At 37.0% G+C, this 22,500-nt stretch overlaps 1 protein-coding gene across 1 annotated transcript in view; it reads right to left on the bottom strand.

Moving 5' to 3' along the window:
- Window positions 1-1,756, bottom strand: part of LOC106870540 (glycine receptor subunit alpha-2) — a 313,915-nt gene extending 312,159 nt beyond the window's left edge. Inside the window, exon 1 of the mRNA XM_052972406.2 lies at window positions 254-1,756. Within this exon, the coding sequence (XP_052828366.1) occupies window positions 254-441 (188 nt within the window). The 5' untranslated portion in view covers window positions 442-1,756. The remainder of the gene's footprint in view (window positions 1-253) is intronic.
- Window positions 1,757-22,500: the final 20,744 nt, after the last annotated feature.

The following is a 22,500-nucleotide window of genomic DNA, read 5'->3' as shown; positions in this document are numbered from 1 at the left end:
GAGATCAGGATTGACTTGGGTAATAAACAATAACACATGGTGTAATTTGTCATACACATACGTATATATATTCTGAAGATACACCATAAAGCCAGGCCTTTTATGGACGTGAAACCTAAGGTAATCCCATAAAGCGGCCTGATCTAACTTTAATATCTCTTTATATGTATAATCTCAAAAGATATATACATGCAGACATACACACACATGCAAATTGCAAAATTAAATGCTAAATACCAAAATCTCAACTTACTTGGAGACACTGCGTTTCGTTTTTAACGCTGAGCTGTCGTTGTGTGTTCCAGTGGAGTTAGCGGTGATTCTTGCGCTCCGGGCCACCAACGGTAACCAGACCAACACAGCCCAAACAATGGTGAATTTAAACGTTAATCCATGTTTTCGGAAATCCAGCCTTTCTTTCTTCTCTCTTTCACCTTTCATTTTCCTCTTATTTTTTTGTTTTTGTTTTCAAAACATCCACAGTTTATTTATTTTAAGTATATACTAATAGGGTGTATATGTTTGTGTGTATGCATGTATTATGTACATACGTATGTATGTGTTTATGTGTGCGTGTGTTAGGAAAATATAATATTGTTAATACGCTGTTATCTCTGTTACTTTTGAGTTGTTTTCATCTGGTGGGGGACGATGGAATGACGGTGGTGTAGGTGAGGTAGTGTTGACAATAGCAGGAGCGGTGATGGTGATGGTGATGGAGATGTTACGGGGGATGGTTGTATTAGTGCTATTGTGGTTGCTGCTGCTGCTGCTGTTATTATTGTTGTTAGTGCTCCAGTTGTCAGTGATTGTGATAGGGTGTTGGTGCTGGAGCAGCTGCTGTGCATTGATGGTAGTGGCTATGGAATAAATGTACCGGTTGAGGCGAGGGTACTTGCAATAACTGTTCTCCGGTATGCCATATGTGTGTGTAAATATGTATTGTATGTTATCTGTTTATCTATGTGTGTGTGTGTGTCAGTCTGTCTGTGTGTGGGTGCACGCGCGCGGTGTTTGCGTGTGTTTGTGTTTCTTCGGTTTGAAGTTTTCTTCCTAAATTCAGGCCGTGCTCTCACCAAGTGAAGAGCTTCTGTGTGTGTGTGTGCGTGTGTGTTTGTATGTGTGAGTATTTATATATGTGTGTGCGCACGAGAGATTTATTTTGCGTGAGATAAGTCTTTGCCTATATTTAGATGTAAAACGTGTGAAATACACATAAATAAACACAAATATACAAGAGATATATATGTTTACATATTTTTATATCTGCATTCGAGAAACGAGTTGCTAGATGCCTTAGTTCTGCCCTGTATATACAAACGTGTCTATCGATCTGTCATATATAGCCATACATACGCACATACACACACACATTCATACACACACACACACACACACACACATATATATATATATATATATACACACACTCAAACACACATACAAACGATTTATATATGTGTATAAGGATGTGCTTTCTTTCAGTATACGGCAAATGCTCTTATGTAAATCTATAATTGTTTGTAAAGATAGTTTAAATGTGGTTGTGTATATTTACATATACTGGAGTAGTGCGTTTGTGTTCTCTTTTAGTTGTATGTGCGAGTGTGTGTGTGTGTGTGTGTGTGTGTGTGTGTGTGTGTGTGTGTGTAGAAGTCTGTGTGTGTATGTGTCTGTATTTTAATTACTGATAACTTTCCGAAAAACTCATCTGGTTCAGCAACGTCTGAGATTTTCGGCGAAACTTTTTGAATGTGACATAATATCGCAGCAGCAGTAACAGCAACACCAATTATAGCAGCAGCAGCAACAACTGCAGCAGTAATTGCAACAGTAGCAGCAGCAGAATGATGTGTGCGACAAGCTCCGATCCGCAGTAGTAGCAATTCGCAACAGGAACAGGCAACAGCAGTCGAGGCAATGACAGCACTACCGCCAATACCACAACACGGCTACAACCGGCATCAGCCGTAGTAGCAGAAGTGGCAGTAGTAGTTGTAGTAGTAGACGAAGCAGCAGTAGAAGTTGTAGTAAGAGCTGTAACAATCTTCGAAAATGCTTTACATCCACACAGTACGAGGTGGATGATCTCCACTTCTTCCAATGGAATATTGTTTTCAAACAGTTATTGTGCAAAATATTTGGAATACTGGAATAATTTGTGATATGAACATCTCCGTGTGTGAATATACTGGAATCACAGCGCTACATTATAATACACTGCACTACTATGATGCATTCTAATACACTACAATATATACTGCACTGCATTACATGTTAATACATTATACACTGCAATTCACTGCTCTTCATTACATAATAATACACTATACACTGCAATTTACTCCACTATTGTACATAGAAATAAACTACACTAAATTATACTTGAATTCATTTCCCTATATTATTCTACATTGCAATCCATTGCGCTACACTGCAATACACTCCGCTATATACCACTACACAACAGAACAACACACGGCACCTCCCTATGTTTATACTGCTATGCCACTGCCGTACCACTCTAAACTACACAGCCCCTGCTATATCACACAATCCCAAACTTTCTCACACTTCTAAAACGCCAAGAGGGCTACTATGTGGTCGCTTAACCTACTACTAATAGCAATCCTCAAAATCTACCTAAAAAATAACAAAACATAAAGGTCATATTAGATATAGCTATGTTTGGGGGTACTATATCTGGAGAGAAAAAATTATGCTGTAACATCTTTGATCATAGATCGGCTACCTAGGGTTAAACACCAATATTTCTAAATACTGCTATCTTCACATGAAACTACATTCTGCTATAGTAAAAGAAAATCTATTACGACGCTACCTTCCTGACGACAGCAATATAGTTTCACTTCAGTTCGAGACACCGCTTACTTAAGACGGTTCACTCCTTTCACTTGCCATGACTTCTATGATATATCTTTTTATCTTTTACTGTTTCAGTGATTGGACTGCAGCCATGCTGGAGTACTGCCTTGAATGTTTAGTTAAATGAATCGACCTCAGTGCGTTTTTTTTTTTGTTTTTTTTTGTCAACGTGATACATATTCTATCGGTTGATTTTGCTGAACCGGTAAATTACGGGGACGTAAACAAACCAACACCGGTTGTTAAGCGGTTATGGGGACAAAGAGAAAGTCATACAGACATACATGTGTGTGTGTGTGTGTGTGTCACGTATATATATATATATATATATATATACATATATATATATATATATGTGAGTGTGTGTGTGTGTGTGTGTGTGTGTGTGTGTGTGTGTGTGTGTGTGTGAGTGTGTGTGTGTGTGTGAGTGTGTGTGTGTGTGCCGGAGCTCCAGCATGGCCGCAGTCAAATGACTAAAACAAGTAAAAGAATACATATACGATGGAATTATTTCAGTTTTCGTCTACCAGATCCACTCACAAGACACTTGCCCAAGGTACCACACAGTGCGACTGAACCTGGACCTATGTGGTTGGGAAGCAGGCTTCTTACCGCACAGTCACGCCACACTGACCATTTTGAAACAAACAAAAATTATATACATATATATATATATACAAACTTGTTATCAAACTTGTTATCAGTCCAAATATGCTTGAGGAATATTTGAACCCGTTAGAAAGCCATTCATTGTGTAGAGAAATAGGTGCAAATACCCTCAGTGCTCACCGTCCCTCTGGTGATTAGAGAGAGTTGTGGACTAACTCAGTGTATTTACATCTATCTGTCTTCACAGAGAAATTTTCTCCGTGGCAAAATATAGTGAATGGCTTTCTTACGGATTCGAATATGGCTCAAGCACATGCGAACTGACAACAATTTTTTATTTATACATATCACCACTGAACGCTTCACCCAGTGCGTATATATATATATCAGGATTAAATAAAAAGACAACAAACGGAAAATATGACATACCTCTGTGTGTGTGTGTGTGTGTGTATGTGTGTGTGTGTGTGTATGTGTGTGTGTGTGTGTGTGTGTATATATATATATATATATATATATATATATATATATATATATATATATATATATATATATATATATATATATATATATAAGAAGAAATAGAAAGTGGAGATTGGGAAGTTTAATAATTGTTCATTATTAACTGCAAAGATGATTAATAAACTTCCCAATCTCCATTCTCTGTTTATTCTTTTATATGAATATAAACTATATGTTTATATATATATATATACACATATATGCATATATATATATACCTGTATATACACATATATATGTGTATATATGCACACATATATATAGAGAGAGAGAGGGAGGGAGAGAGAAAGCGGGGAAGATGATATCACTGCGTTAATGAAGAGATTAAGGAGACATTCCCACATAGAAGAACCCAATACATTTGAATGAAGAGTAATGTGTGTAGTTAGTTCGAATGGCCTAATGATTAGGATGTTGCATTCACGATCGCGAGATGGTGATATCAATTCCTTATCGGGTTGTGTGTTGTGTTCTTGAGCAAAACACTTCATCTCACGTTGCTCTACGATTACTTCAAAACATGAGGTGTGGAACAGCGTGCGCCTTGTTCAGTTAGCGTCGATTTGATGGAGGGACTGAGCTAATGCACAGCACAAACATTTGATCACTATAAACAAATCATTTGTGCAGGTCGTCGTTTAGTACGAAATTGCTGAACCATCTTTCTCGCACTACCAGAGACTATCACCATGTATATCACTGTGTATATCTATGTGTATTCGTACGTATGTGTCTTTGTATATGTGTTTATCTCCCATCATTGTTTGACAAAAGAGACTGATAGAATAGGTACCAGTCTTAAAAATAAATAAGTACTAAGGTACTGAGATCGATTTGTTTCACTAAAATCGTTCAAGGTTGTGCCCCAGCATGGCCGCATCCCAATGAGTGAAACAAAAGCCAGCTGGAGGAGATGTCCTCCTGGGGCTAAAAGCAACAGTAACATCCACCCCTATATATATATATATATATATATATATATATATATATATGGGAGAATATACAAAAAATAACAACAGACGAGGACAGGTGGTGTAAATAACAAAAGTATATATTAGTATATATTAGTATATAAAAGTATATATTAGTATTCTTTTCTTCTTTTACGTGTTTCAGTCATTTGACTACGGCCATGCTGGAGCACTGCTTTCTTTTAGTCGAACAAATTGACCCCAGGACTTATTCTTTGTAAGCTTATTTTATCGTTATCTTTTACCAAACTGCTAAGTTACGGGGACGTAAACACACCACCATCGGTTGTCAAGCGATGGTGGGGAGACAAACACAGACGCACAAATACTCTTTTACTCTTTTACTTGTCTCAGTCATTTGACTGTGGCCATGCTGGAGCACCGCCTTTAGTCGAGCAAATCGACCCCAGGACTTATTCTTTGGAAGCCTAGTACATATTCTATCGGTCTCTTTTGCCGAACCGCTAAGTTACGGGTACGTAAACACACCAGCATCAGTTGTCAAGTGATGTTGGGGGACAAACACAGACACACAAACACATACATATACATACATATATATATATATATATATACGACAGGCTTCTTTTCAGTTTCCATCTCCCAAATCCACTCACAAGGCTTTGGTCGGCCCGAGGCTATAGTAGAAGACACTTGCCCAAGGTGCCACACAGTGGGACTGAACCCAGAACCATGTGGTTTGTAAGCAAGCTACTTACCACACAGCCACTCCCACATACATTTATATATATATATAACGGGCTTCTTTCAGTTTCTGTCAACCAAATCCACTCACAAGGCTTTGGTCGGCTCAAGGCTATAGTAGAAGACGCCTTGCCCAAAGTGCCACAGAGTGGGACTGAACCCGGAACCATGTGGTTGGGAAGCAAGCTTTTTACCACACAGCCAATCCTATATAATGTGAATATCGTATGCATTGTATCAACTATACCTAACGCTATTTCGCATCTCGTTTCACTCAAATCTTTTTTATCCATGCTGCAACCATAACTCTAACAATGACAGGAGCAGTTGCAGCAGTTTTTCATACAAAGTCATTGCCTGTTGCATCACTAGCAGCAATAAGAGCAGCAGCAGCAGCAGCAGTAGTAGTAGTAGTAGTAGTAGTAGTAGAAGTCACACAGCATCGAAAGGTGTCATTGACGTTTTAGTAGTGGATAAATTCCTGGATATTTTAGCGATGCTGTTATTTCAAAGAGAGGAAGAGGAGGCCAATTCTAAACGTTTGATCATCATCATCATCATCTCATCATCATCACTATCTAAATAGCCTTCTCCATTCTTATATTTACGCTTTTCTCTTGGTCTTTTCGTTTCCGTTTTTCTTTGTTTACCACTCCTGTTATTAATGTTGTTTCTATGGTTTTATGTTGCTGCGATTGTTACTGTTCTTGCTCTTGTTGCTTATATTAACATAGCTTATTATTGCTCATATCGGCATTGCTGGTGTTGGTGTTATAATCAATAATACTAATATTATCATTATTTTAATAATTAATATTAAAAAAGGCAGCGAGCTGGCAGGATCGTTAGCACGCTGGACGAAACGCTTACCGGTATTTCACCCATCGCAACGTTTTGAGTTCAAATTCCGCCGAGGTCGACTTTACCTTTCATCCTTTCGAGGTCTATAAATTAAGTACCAGTGAAACACTGGGATCTAGGTAATCGACTAGTCCCCCTCCCCAAAGATTTCAGACCTTGTGTCTGTTGTAGAAAGGATTATTATTAAATGGGTGTTGATGGTTAGTATGTATTGCTTATTCCTCGATCAGCCAGATTAAGTTAACCTATGACCAGAGGTAATCAAGCCGTGGCATCTCTAATTGTGTCTAGAACTCAGGATCACATCACCCGTCGTCTCCAAAAGTAGCGTGTGATTTGAGGATTTTGCTGCCATCTTTGACAAACCAGTTTATAATCCCGGTCAGATTGTAAAAGCACTGGACAAAGTATCGTGTGGTATTTGCTTCGGTTCTTAATGCTATGAGTTCAAATCTAGCGGGATCGCCTTTGTTTTACATCTCTTCAGAGTCGGTGAAATAAAATAAGAGTTAAACACGGAGATCACTTTAAATGACTAGTAGTTCCCACTAATATTTGTCGTCTTGTGCCTAGATTAAAAGTAAATGTTAAAGTGTGGTTAATTGGTGAAATAATTGGAGCGTCATCTAAGATGCTTGCAATAACTTTTCGGTTCTTACGCTCTGAGTTCAAGTCCTTTTTAGGCCAACTTTGCCTTTCATCTTTTCAATGGTGATAAAAGGAAGTATCAGAAATAAGCTACTGAATTTAATGAAAGCGAAGTTTCATTACTCAAACATAAAAGCTATGACACATAACTAGTCGCTCCACAGTTTTCTTTACTTAGTAGAGTCCTTTCAACTTTTTTGGTCTTTGAATCAAGAATTTTTTTACTCACACGATTATCTATTTATCTTTGTCTATGCGTGTGCAAGTGTGTGCGTGCGCACGCTGTCTGTATATGTAAATATATATGAAGTGTGTCTGTATATGTGCACATATACATACACAGACACACGATCGTGTGTGTGCGTGTGTGTGTGTGTGTGTGTGTGTGTGTGTGTGTGTGTCTGCGTGTGTCTGTGTGTGTGTGTGTGTGTGTGTGTGTGTGTGTGTCTGCGTGTGTCTGTGTGTGTGTGTGTGTGTGTGTGTGTGTGTGTGTGTATACGATACGCTTGTATCGTATATTTTTCTTGTAAAGAAACATTGAATTTGTGAAAGATTAAAAAGCTGTATCATCTCCATCTCCTCATTTTTTTTTACCAACGCTGACCTTCAGGTTTGTTCATTTTGCCTTTGTCCAGTCTGGCCGGGTACTCATCATTAACACAACTTTTACCGCAATTTTTTAAAATGTTGATATTGTTTAACTGCAGGACAGCTCTAATGGAGGAAACATTCCAACCATGACCTCCATCCTTTAATTCTGATGTTATTTACGAAAAGACTATTTTGTGTGTAAACTACGCCTTATTTTTCTCGGGAATATCATTAAGCCAAGCGATCACAATAACATTCAGCTAGACTATATAGAGCGCTTTCTTTTACTTTTGATTTCCTACAGAAACCTTTGATACCCCACCCCATATACATATATATATATATATATATATATATATATATATGTATATATATATATATATATATATATATATATATATATATATATATATACATACATACATACATACATATATATATATATATATATATATATATATATATATATATATATACACATATACATATATATATACATATATATATATATATATATATATATATATATATATACATGCACACATACACACATGCGCACACACACACACACACACACACACACACACACACACACATATATATATATATATATATATAACGTGAGAGAGTTAGGGGTTGGGGGTACAACCCACTAAGGGATAGTATCTATCCAGTATACTGCTGGGAGGGTACCCAATTATTGCTACACTAGTGCTATACTAGGTTCAATCAATGGGAGCGGGTAAAAGTGGAGGTTTTACCCAAAATTTGTGTAACAATCACTTTTGCTATGAATTAAATTAATGAATTCAACGGGATACACCGTCTGCAAGTAGTTGGCTTCAGCATATTACCCTCCATTTTCTAATTATATATATATTTATATATATATATATATATATATATATATATATATATATATATATATATATATATATATATATATATATATATATATATATATATATATATATATATATATATATATGTGTGTGTGTGTGTGTGTGTGTGTGTGTTGATTCACTAAAAGCGATTAATTACGAGACTCGTACAAATGTAGAGTATTCTTTAATACATTACAATTGACAGGCTGCAGTTTCCAGTACCGAGAGCCACTTGCTTTCAGTCATCAGCTGGTAAATCAAGCCTGGTTTACTTTCGAAATATCCACTGTCTGAATAATTTTTGAAATATGAAGTAAAAGTTTAAAGTAAACGCATATTCTTTTAAACCTCTGTGAACATGTGCTAAAAATGTTGCTTCAAGCTCAGGCTTTTGATTTTCTTCTGGTTTTCGAGGTAATATTATTACAAACTCCACACAGGCGAAGAGAGGAAAATACATTACTGTTTAAACAATGTCTCAAAGTAATACTTTAAAATAATCTTTTCAATTAATGTTTTTTTTAAAACAATGAATGGGTATGTAGGTGTTTATTTTGCATACGCTTTTGAATAGGCATGCATATACACATGTGGACACATATTTACTCAGAATCATGTATTCATATTTACATATACATATATATATATATAGATACATACTCACACACAGACACGTATCTACACATATCAAAACATCTATCAATAAAGCCTATTTATTAAACATTTCAAAACCAACACTTTTTTCTGAACCAGAACGAAATTCAAGAAGGCTTGTATTTACAAAAAAGATACTTAACCACGTGGTATAAGACGTTAACAGCTCAATTCTTTTATTCAAACAATTACTACTTTGAGTCAAAATTCTGAAATTTTCGCTCAGTGGTCACACTGCATCTTTGGTTTCAAGCTCCTGTTCCTGTACGGTTGCACACTATCTATAAGATACCATGTAATTTTGAATTCATGAGGATTTGTCTCGCGCAAGAACTATATAAGTTTATACAAAACCATAGCACATTTTCTACCAGAGCTGGCAAATGAATGTTTGTGCTTGTGATAACGCTTTCTGAAAGTGAGTTCTGTTGCCCCAATATATATCTATTGTCCATTTTTATAAGCACAAAGGTCACAAATCTGAATGTGACAACCATAGAGGTGTCTCCCTTTTGTGTGTTGCTGGGTAGATCCTTGGAAAGGTTATCTTAAATAAACTAAAAAATGTCCTTGCCAGCTTAGTGTTGCCTGAATCTCAGTGTGGATTTCGGGCTGGTAGAGGCACGGTGGATATGATTTTTAGCCCAAGGCAGCTGCAGGAAAAGGCTCGTGAGCACAACCGAAACCTTTTTGTCACTTTTGTAGATCTAACTAAAACTTTCGACACTGTATCTAGAGATGGTCTTTGGGTTGATCTTAGAAAGTTAGGTGTTCAAGAAAAGATGCTCCATGTCATCATTTCTTTCCATCAAAAGACGATGGCTTCTGTCAGATCTAGCAGGGAAGTGTCCGATTCACTTACTGTCTCAAATGGGACAAAACAAGGCTGTGTTCTTGCACCGCTCTTATTTGCTTTGTATTTCTCCGTCATGTTGGAAACAGCGTTCAAGGGTGTTAAAGAAGGAGTACGATATGAGCACAGAACTGGTGATGGTTTGTTCAACCAGCAGTGTTTCAAAGCAAAAACTAAGACTTTGGTGCAAACAGTTCGAGATTTGCTCTTTGCAGACGATTGTGCACTTGTAGCACACACTCTTGAGGAGATGCAATGGGTTTTAAACAACTTCTCACGTGCATCAAAGATTCTTGGTCTGACCATCAGTATCAAGAAAACTGAACTTGTTCAGCAGCCCATTCGTGACTATCTTCCCGCTGTTGCCTCTACTGTATATGTTGACGGGAAAGCATTAAAACTGTTTCCTCCTTCACTTATCTTGGTTCCATTGTGTCAAATGATGCGAAGATCGATGCTCCGCTTTCAGTAAGCTTTATCACAGGCTTTGCAACAGCTACGACGTATTGTTGAAGGTGAAAGTTAATATATGGTCTTAACAACATTGCTTTATGGTGCTAAATCTTGGACTTCGTACTGAAAGCACACCAACCAGCTTGACGCTTTTCATATGCGATGCTTGCGTACTATCTCCAACATAAAACTGAGTGACCATATTCATAACAGTGAGGTACTTACAAAATGCAACATATTAGCCATTATAGCCATCCTCATCAAAATACAGCTCAGACAGTCAGGTCAGCTTTCATGTATGAGTGATATTAGAATTCCGAAACAACTTCTCTTTGGCCAATTCCCAACAGGAAGGTCAGTTAGAAGACTACTCTTGCGCTTCAAAGGCTAATTAAAAGACAATCTGAAGCGATGCAACATTCCCTTTTCACTCTGGGAAAACAAAGCATCAGAACGCAGGACCTGGCACCAATCCAGTTTCTCCTCAGTTCAAAGGTTTGAGCAAAGTCGACTCCAACGCCGGGATGAACTTTGTGCAAGCATGAAGGCACGCTAGCAAAACACTGCTCCTCGAAATGGAAACCTTACCTATCATTGTGGTTTTGTGGCACGAAACAAAGCAAGCCTAGCCGTCCAGTCAAGGAAAGCATATAGTAAAAGATCCACTAGCACTCAAGCAAACTGAGTCCTCAACTTGTTCCATTTGCCAAAAGGCCTGCAATGTACCGGCAGGCCTCAAGAGACACATTCGTGTTAATAGAACATGATTAAAGCTTTATTCTGCTGAACCTAAAAGAATCTATCATATATATATATATACATATATCGTTTTTGTATTTGGTTTGCAAGATTCTTTATGCGAATTCATGTACTGAAGCATATTTTATTCTGTCTGGAGAGAGTCATTCTCTTTTAGTGGCTTATTACTTAACACCCTCATCGAGTCGATTTCCATTCATTTACTTATCTATTTTTCCTAAAATTTTCGTTGCGTCTTGCAACCTTTTCAATAGTCAACACATTGAAAAGGTTGCAAGACGCAACGAAAATTTTAGAGAAAATAAATAAGTAAAGGAGTGAAAATTGAACCGGTCAGTGTGTTAGGTAATAAGGCACTAAAAGAGAATGACTTTCCCTAGACACAATATATACATACATACATACATACATACATACATACATACATACGGGTCGCTCTTGAGTGTTACTGGTGACATATAATCCAGTACAACCTGTTGCATGGTCGGATCGTCGGCGACTAAAGTGGCAATTCCATCTGACTTGCTTGGTGAGGAGAGTGATTGTTGGACACCCTGCAGTCAATGGCCATCCAACAAATATATGTAAATATGTATATATCATTTTCTTATATATTCTTATATGTGAGTGTGTGTGTGTGTGCGTGCGTGCGTGCGTGCGTGCGTGCGTGCGTGCGTGTGTGTGTGCGCGCGCGCGTGTATTTTTACTTTTATATATATTATTTATATTTAAATCCTATTTATATTTTTAAGTCACGTCTTACATTTTTTTAATCCATGAATGAGCGACTCCCTATCGGACACCGGAATGATATTTGATCACTTTATAGAACGTTTGGGTATTGGTTTGGTGTCTGGCACAGGATAGCTTACCTCATCGGCAGGTAGAAGCTCTTTAACCTTTGGTAATCTACCTGAGAGAAGAAAATTTCCAAAATAAACCTGAAGCCTTGGAAGTTTCCGGTTTCGTCAATTTTCATGTCACACCGGCGAAAATTATTCATCTGCACAGGTACTTTCTGTACACCAAATCTTAGTAAAATCATTGAATTGGTTGACAGAAACCTAAAAATGCACTTGTAACTTACCCTATTTTCTGGTAAGTGTGCGGCTTATAGAAAGGTGTGCATAATGTGTGTATTTTTTACAAGTTTCAGAGGGAAAATAATTAGTGTATGGAGATCGAATGATTCCACTGATTTTTTCAGAGAAAAGATCGGTCGGTAAACAACGTGAAAGACTACTGCTACAGTACACTGGTGCCCGGAAGAAAACAAAGTATATTTGTTTTGTTTTACCTTCATGTTTTGATAATGTTATTTTTAATCTGATAAAGACTTTAATATTGACAAAATATGTTTGACTATAGTAAGATAAAATCATAGCAATAATACATCTCGTAGTTGTAAAATAAGGCATTTTGAAACTACATACACGTCAACAACAAAAAAGCTAGGTGTGGACCCATAGTTCGGTAGGTCTTTTAAACACCGGTGCGCTTTATGTGTCGATAAAACCAACATTTTCCCCAAAATTCCGCCTTGCGGCTTAAATTCCGATGCGTTTTATAGACCGGAAAATACGGTACGCTAAAATCTCTCAAACAGATTCAGAAAATGGCCAAAAAAGCTTGGGAACGTCAGGGGAACAGGTCTGGCTCGGCAGGTGTCCCAGTGTATCACAGACTGGGCCCGGTCGTCATCCTGCCACTGTAGTCAAATAATCTTCAAGAAGAAGTAAAATAAACAACCTCTGAAATTTGACTGTTGGAATGTGCGCACACTTCTAGATGATAATTTCAACAAGAGGCCAGAAAGGCGTACTGCACTTATTGCATGTGAGCTTAAAAAATATTCTCTTGATATAGTCGCGCTCTCTGAAACTCGTCTCTCTGGTGAGGGCCAAATAAATGAACCTACTTATGGATATATTATTTTCTGGAGAGGCCTACCTCAGAGTCAGCGTAAAGAATCTGGTGTTGGGTTAGCTCTCAAGAATTCATTAGTATCTTCCATTGAAGAATTTCCAAGTGATGTATCTGAACGAACCATGTCATGCCGTATAAAATTAACAAAAGTTAAGTTTCTTACCGTCAGGTTTCTTACCAGCAATGTCTCATTCTGATGAAACTGTAGCACAATTATTGAGGACTGGTTCAGTGACTGGTTTTCAGACAAATCAGTACAAATTCATGATCTACTTTTAGAAGAACAAAACTTAGGCAATACACTTCTTTCTCAGTCCTTGAACTCCAACTCAAACGAAGCTTACAGAAAGTAGAAAGGTAAAATGCAACCTGCTCTAAGGAAAATTAAACAGGAATGGTGGAATTATAGAGCAAAAAGGGCGCAAGAAGCAGCTGATAGAAATGACCGCAAGGGTTTGTACTCTTGTGTTAAGGAGGTATATGGCCCAAAATCTTCTTCAATAGCTCCAGTGAGAACAGCAAATGGACATTTGCTTCTGACTGACACCGATTCTATTCATAAGCACTGGATAGAACATTTTTCTGCACTTTTGAATAGACCATCATCCGGGGTCATGAGGATGATAGAAAAAAATCGAAAACCTTCCAGTTATAGGAGAGATGGCATTTCAACCAACTCTAAACGACATTTATTTAGCTGTGAATAAGCTGAATAACAATAAGTCTCTAGGGTCTGATGGAATCTGTGCAGAGGTTTTGAAATATGGGGGTGACAAAATGTTTAAACTCTTATATATATTAATTTGTCACTGTTTGAGAACTGAGAAAGTGCCTCAAGACTGGATTCATGCCATTTTAGTCTCCTTGTATAAACTGAGGCCGAAGCATCTGTATGGTAATTCTTTTAGGGATTTCGCTTTTGTCTGTAGTTAGAAAGGTACTTGCTCGCATTCTGTTTGAACGTTTAAATATTTTTATAGTTCCAAATATGGTGTCTGAGTCTCAATGCTGTTTTCGCTCCTCCATGGGGTACATTTTATTGTATCTTTACTATCAGACAATTTCAGGAAAAAATGCATGTAACAGAATCTTGTCCTATACTATTGCTTTGTTGATTTGAGCAAAGCATTCGATACTTTTAATCGAAATGCTCTGTGGCTAATTTTAAGGAAAATAGGTTGCCCAGAAAAAATTGTAAACATGATGAGGGCTTTGCATCAAGATATGAACGCTAGAGTTAACTTTGGTGGTAGGTTCTCTGAATCTTTTGCCATGGAAAATGGAGTAAATGCACTCACCCTCTTTGCAATATACTTCGCTGTTGTACTGTCATACGCTTCTCAAAACTCTGCGGAGGGTATTTACATAAATTATCGAACAAAAGGGAATGTTTTTAATCTGACCAGACTGAAATTCAAAACGAAGGTTTTTACTTCACTCATTAGGGAGCTCTAGTCAGTCGTTCTGAAACAGGTCTGCAATCTCTTGTATCTGCATTTGACTCGGCTTGTGGTGATTTTGGCTTGTTTTATGGTGAGCTTGCAGAGGAGAAACGCTATCGGTGTAAACCTAAAAAGAGGTTTAAGGACGGCGTAAGGACTACCATGAAGTCAATTGGAATGGATCTAGAGGACATAGAAACCCTTGCTTCGGATCGCGCTGGATGGCAAACAAAAGTGTGGAGTGAAGTGAAAGCGTTTGAAGAGGCCAGGAAAACGAATGCAAGACTCAAGAGAGATTTAAAGAAGAATGCTACGATCGTGAAAGTGAATCACAATGACCGTTTTGTGTGCAGTCTGTGACAGATCATGCCTTTTTTTTGCTGGGCTCAAATCTCATTTGCGGACTCATGAAAAACGAAGCTCCACCAACTATTCTGCTTATACATCTGTTCACTCCATGTTGCCATAAGGTCTGCAAATCTAACGGAGGCCTCAAAAGACATTTCAAGATCCACAAAGATCAGAACTTAACTGCAGCGCTTGGTGGTCCAAATCAGATATGCAATCTATGTGGGTGTCTTTTCAATACATTGTCTGGTTTAAAAAGCCACATCTGACGTCATGATAGATCTAAGATCTATGTACAAAAGGTGGTTAGACTTTGCATACTAGATGTCTCGAAACAATTGTCCTGATTAACAATAGATTCTCGTATATTCCATTTTCCCTCTTTCATTTGCCATATATATATATATATATATATATATGTATGTATGTATGTATGTATGTATGTATGTATGTATGTATGCATGTGTGTATATACAAATAAAATGTATATATGTATATATGTATGTGAATATACAAATATATATATATGCGATGTATGTGTATATATATATAAATACATGTATGCATTATGTGTGTTGTGTGTGTGTTTGTTTGTGTGTGCAGGCATGCATGTGTGCATGTATGTATGTATAATCGAAATACTCTGAAGAGACTGATGTAGGTTTGTGTCGGCAAAACCCCTATTAGTTTGTAAAATCGATAAAAAGTGTATAGTGGACTTGCAGTGAGAAATGGAAAATCCGATGTTTAAGACAGTGTCCTTCTTCGAAGAAAAACCGACAAGAGAGAAATTAAGAACATACAGTACAGTTTTACATTCTCTAAGTTAGAAAAACTGGCTGCTGCAGATAAGTAAAGCAAGACCACGACGACTTCATATGGGAACAGAAAGTAGGAGAAAATAAACAAGTTCAGAAAGATAGAAGGCCCATTATTCAGTTCCATAATACTCGCCTGCTAAGACTATCCTACGTTAAGCAATAATAGCACATATCGGTGGAATATGTCTATAAATTTTCACTTTTGTGTTCATGCCGTTGGATATTTTGAGTCTTCATGCAAAGCCAGATGTATGCACCATCAAATCTATCTTGAAGCTCCTTCTTTGTAGTCTAGTTTTCAGTTCCATAAATAAAAATATTTTCTACATATGCTCTGGAGAAGAGGACCCTAGTTAACTTTAGAGAACTTGATTGCCAGAGGCTTTGAGACTTGTTTCAGACACTGTAGGCTTGTCCTTTGGCCTTTCAGCAATAAAGAACCTAAGTCACTGATCTCCTTGAGTTTATTGGACTTCTAACACTAATTTCTAACACTTGATATAATCAACTTAGACAAAGCTACTTACATTCAACAAAGCTTTGTTAACTGTTCAGACAGAATAATTTCTTTACCATCCCTTCCAGTCTACAACCAACCGAAAATGTTTGCATCTTTCCATTACTACTACTACTACTACTGCTACTACTACTACTACTACTACTACTACTACTACTACTACTGTTGCTACTGCTGCTGCTGCCTCTACTACTACTACTACCACTACTACTATTACTTTATATTTCCTCATCCCATTACTTCTTTCTCTCAACTAATTCTTTACTTCCACCCACACGGTTAAGGTATCCATAAAGATATTTCTTTATATGCCACAAATACACTATTATATCACACCTACTCCGCCGCCGCATTATCTCAATCAAAAGATGAAAGTAAATATAAGACTTGGGAAACCAAAAGTAATTTTTTATTACTTAGGAGAAATTTTGAAGTGTCAGCCTTTTCCTTACAAGCCCAAAGTAAAATATGATACTCTTGCGAAAGATATTGAATAATCCTTCAATTTAGTGTTTGTTTGGGTGTTTTTCTATAGAATTATACATAGAAATGAACTTTGTGTGTATGAATATATATACAGGGTGCAATGGATAAAGTGTCGCCATTTTATATTTTTATTTTCGCGCATGCGCAGTATTTGTTTTTGATTTTGTTGACTACACAGTATAATAGGTTCGGCTGGGCACTGTCTGTTAGAAAAACAGCATGATAGCACAATTCACTCTGCCAAAAATTTGGAAACGAGATACTGCACTGCTTGGCATTCGCGCCAAAAGCTCCAATATGAATATTTCAGAGTGTTTGGGCGTCAATCTGAGGACAGTGCAATCTGAGGACATGTACCGAGAGTATTAAAAATCAAAATTCCAGTCAACATCATGATGTTTGGAGTGATCACTAGTGATGGCAACATTATGCCTCCATTTACCTTCCCACATGGCCTCAGACTGAACTCAAGTGCCTGGGAGAGGTAATGCTGCCTTGGGTCAAGAAGGTGGCAGCTGGAAGATCCTGTGTCTGGCAACAGAACTCTGCATCATTCCACACAAGCAGGAGAACCCGGTCATGGTTGTCAGACAATTTCTGCGACCACATCACCCCTAACATCTGGCCACCTAATGTCCCAGACAACAACCCCCTTTCTTATTATATGTGGAGTGCAGTTGAGCAAAAGACCAACAAAACTCCTTGTAACACCAAAGATAAACTGAAGGCAAGGAGACCGTCCAGAAGAGTTGCAGGAGTTTCCGAAGTCGTCTGGAGGCCGTGGTTGAAGCCAATGGCAATTTTATTGAATAAATTTACTCTTTTGTATTTCAAGATATTTTTATGTAATTTTGGTAAATATATGTTAAAATGAGATGTCAATGGTATTTTCATTGTTGCATAATTTAGACGACAGTTTATTCACCGCACCCTGTACATATAAGAACTCATGGTGGCGTTGCAACGTCCATCTTGGAAGATGTCATGTCTGTCATCCTGTTGTCACATTCAAACTCAGTTTGTGACACTCTGGTAGTACACATTAAACAGATCAAAATAGTTATATGTAAAAGTAACAGTAATGTCCGCCAGATACTCCAAATCATAGGGACTTATTCGAAGAGAGCTTCAGATATATGGAAGAAGTCTTAACCAACCTAGATGACAGCCTTTACATACTTCCTCTAGACGGCTTCAATCTCCCTGATGTCAAATGGCCTGAGGGCTACCTTCTCACAGATATGTCACTGCATGAACAGAAGCAAGCAGAGTCTCTGCTTGATATCACAAGCATGCTATTCATAAAGCAAACAGTGCTCCACCCAACAAGGGGTAAAGATATCCAGGACCTTTGCTTCACAAATAATGTGGAATTCATCCATAATGTTATGGTGACACCGACAATTTTCTCGGACCATAACTTAATAGATAGAACCAACAGTGTATGGTCTGCAGAAATCTGCAGACATGAGGCTACTGGAAACGCCCAACTCCTTCCCAGTCTGAAAGCTGATTGGAAAGGTTTTCAGAAAAAGGTCATGAAACAAAACTGACTGACCAGTCTATCTACGCACGATTTTATGACAATTATGGCTGACATGCAGTAAGTGTGCTTCGGAGAGAATGTCAAACCGACAGTACAACAATTCACTGGATTGAAATATTCTAATGAGATGACGAGCAGAGGTCTCCGACAGTCTAAATGGGCCAATATAGGATAGTGAAGAATCCTATCTCAAGGAAATATTGCTTGAGACTGGAAGTGAGCTCAAACACTACCAATCCGAAGGGGAGGGCAGAAAAAGAAGTCAGGTTTGTAAAAACTGTAATGACAAAGCCTAAAGTCTTCTATAGATTTGCGAAAGAGTCTGTTTCAGTACGGTGCAAGGTAGGGCCGTTTTTCGAAAAAAGATGGCTCACTAACACCCCAGAAGATGAGTGAAATACGGAATGTGCAACAAAGATGTTTTCACAACTCCGTTGGGACACTTGCATATAACTATGCCTTACTTTTTCAGCATCACTGCTCTACACAAAGTAATGGCAATTATTGATTACACCGAAATAGGGGCAACTGATATATCAGCCATTCATAAAATGAGATTAAACTCAGCTACAGGCCCTGATGGATTCCCAGCAATCCTAAGGAAATACAAATGGGATCTAGCAAGACTGTTACAGATCCTCTTCCAAAGCTTTCAAAGCAAAAGTAGTAAAAGCAATCAGGAAACCTTTCGATGTTAATCTTTTACAGAAAGACCTAGATGCTATATATAAATGGGCTGAAGAAAACAACATGCAATTTAAATGCAGGAAAATTCCAAGCCTTCCACTATCAGCCAGCTTTCAAAAATTTCATTATCTTCTACATTTGTTTCCATGACTGAACTATATAGAAATTATGTAAATAGTAGATGATTAATACATAATTAATAAATTTGATTGTGATGAAATGGCGTATACATATTCAAATTTCTTGTTCATACTCTTTTTCAAAAAGAAGGATAAAGGATTGAGGAAGGAGAGGTGTTCGGCCCTAAATAAAATGTTTGATGAATTGTTTTAGTCGACCTTCAGTCTGTTAGTTATTTTACCATTCTACATTTTACTGATTGGTTAAATTACCATTTTAACTCATCATCTGCCATATACAAGCAGACATACATATTTATATATATGTGTATGTATGACAGTTGTATGATATACACATCAATTATACCATCAGTGAGTTTTCTAATATCGACTGCATGCATAAACAATGAATCTGACTTTGCTGTCGATGCCAGTGAGTGTGCATAAGTATGTGTGTGTGTGTGTGTGTGTGTGTGTTCGTGCGTGCGTTCATGTATGTATTGTGTGTGTGTGTGCGTGTGTGTCTGTGTCTGTGAGTGTTTTTGTGTGCGTGAAAGTGTGCGAAAGTGTGTATGTGCATGTTCTGCTTTTTATGAAATTTCCTGCCTATGAAGAACGCTAGTTTCTAAAGAAACAATTATTTTATATTGATACTTATACACCAACTAGATAGCTTTCTATGAATATGATGCATGTAATTAAGTACATGTATAACTGTTTAGATAGATTGATGGATATGTCGGGCGACTGATTGATCAGTATGTATGTATGCATGTATACATGTATGTACATATATATGTATACAAATATATATAAATGTGTGTACATATATATATATATATATGTATGTATATATATATGTATGTATATATATGTATGTATGTGTGTGTGTATGCGTGTATGTACATATATATAAAATGCAAAAATATGTATAAATAAAACTCACCATATAATGAGACACCATGAATTGCATTACGAAAAGTGATGATGCAACTCTTCAATGTTGTAAAACAAAGAATTGTGAAGATAAAACATTAGAGTTAACGACTGCTATACTTGGTGCATAAGAAATTAGGACAAATAATTCTTAATGACATGATATAAACCCTAACATTCAATTTACAATGGAATATAGCAAAGAACAGCTCCCTTTCTTAGATATTACGATAAAAATGGTCAATAACCAAATTTTAACTGCCATCATAAGCCAACGGACTCGAAACAATACCTTCTGTTTAGCTCATGCCACACGAAATACATCAATAACAATATCCCCATTAATTTAGCAAAAAAAGATTTTTGCTAGATAGTGTCTGATGGAAATGCCCGGGACCTACGTCTTCAAGACCCCAGAACAGCGCTAACTGAGAGACAATTTCCACCCTCACTTACAGACGATTGGAATTAAGCGTGCCAAGAAATTAGGCATTAAAACACTAAGGGAAATAAAACGGAACACCACACTACATCTCAAAACACTACCGTGTATATCAACGCACAACCCTAGAAACAATGAGGAACATAACACTATTGTACAAAATTTACCTATGCTCACTAGGGATCCAAAAATGAACAACATTCGAAAAACAAATTCATCAGATGCAAAAAGCAACACAAATCGCTGAAAAGACTTCTGACAAATGCGAAGCTTTACACAACAATCACGAAACCAATGGTTAAAAAATGTGCACTTCCAAACTGTGGAACATACCCCAACCTTCAGAAAGGCTCGGAATTCCTATTCAAACAAGGCGAGACGTTCACAATTAAAACCAACTTCATTCGTGCCTCCCAGAATCTAATTTATGCTAGAACTTGCTCAGGTTGTGGATATAACTATATAGAACAGACAGGTATCACACTTAGACGTAGAACCACGCTGCATAAGAAAAAGATCCGTTTACCACAGTACAGACAGATTCCTTTGAGTGAACACATAGATAGATATTCAGGTAATATCCAACCAAACTTCACAGTTTTGCCCATCTACCACTGCAAAGAAACAATTTCTGTACAATAGCGTTTAAATAAAAAAGTTATCGAAAAATACAGAACACGCCAAAATATGAACGCATGACCAACTTTGATCTCAGTATATATTTTAATTCATGTTCACATACACATCACTGTAAATATTTCATCTCACTACTTTAGCTTTTAAGTATTTGTTGTATATCTATTTACTTCCCCTCCCCCACCCACCCCAAAAATGAGCAATTATCTCTCTTGTCCCGAATAATAAAGATCACCAATTACCTCTCCTTAGATTTTTCTACCTGTTGATTCATTCCATTCACAAACTCCCATACACAACATGGACTAAAATATTCTTAAGAAAATACGAAATTACAATAATTTCAATGTCATGATTAGCGAAAGCGAAAGCAGTCGACAAACACAATACGCTTTCACTTATAAAATATATTTTAAAATATATTAAAACTATGTAAACTGTGTGCATTATCCTTCTCCTACACATATATATGTATATATATGTATATATATATATATATATATATATATATATATATATATATATATATATATATATATATATATATATATATATATATATATATATAATGTGGGGATAATCTAAATTCTTCTCCTCCCTTTTTCCTAATATATATATATATATTACTGAAGCTGAAAAAACTGTTCCATAGTTAACTAATGTTTCGTGACTGAGACATTTATTCCGCCGTTTTACAAGGTGAGAACAAGACAGTTTGACAGTTGCCCTAAAGCAGATGACGTTTAAACTAAAGAACGTTCATAAGGAAGAAGACGGAAAGAAAACACGAGAGAGATAACCAACGTTACAACGGACAATGTTAAGAAAAAAGCATTAAAAAACTTTTTTACGATGTGTCCGGAGGCCTGTTTTTAAATTCGACCAAGATGCATATCTTTAAATGCAGGCGTAGCGAAAAATCTCATTTCTGGAATTTACATAGCCGTTGGAGGTCTTAAAGTTTTTTAAGAGATATAGTTTCTCGAGAGAGTATACAAAACATATAGAGAGAATATAGAACATCGTTTTGACCGATTAATATAGCGTTTGTATTGGAAAAGATTTTGCATCTGATATAGCTTGTCGCTTCGTCTTTAATTTGCCAGATTAAAATGGAAAGGGTTCTTGTGTGTCTCACAACGGTGCTTAATATTCGAAAGATGGTAGTCATATCGGCATATAAATCTTCCTTCGACAG

This window comes from Octopus bimaculoides, chromosome 13 (assembly GCF_046866305.1).
Source record: "Octopus bimaculoides isolate indiv1 chromosome 13, ASM4686630v1, whole genome shotgun sequence".
NCBI lineage: Eukaryota > Metazoa > Mollusca > Cephalopoda > Octopoda > Octopodidae > Octopus > Octopus bimaculoides.
This window is presented reverse-complemented; position numbering and strand designations above follow the sequence as displayed.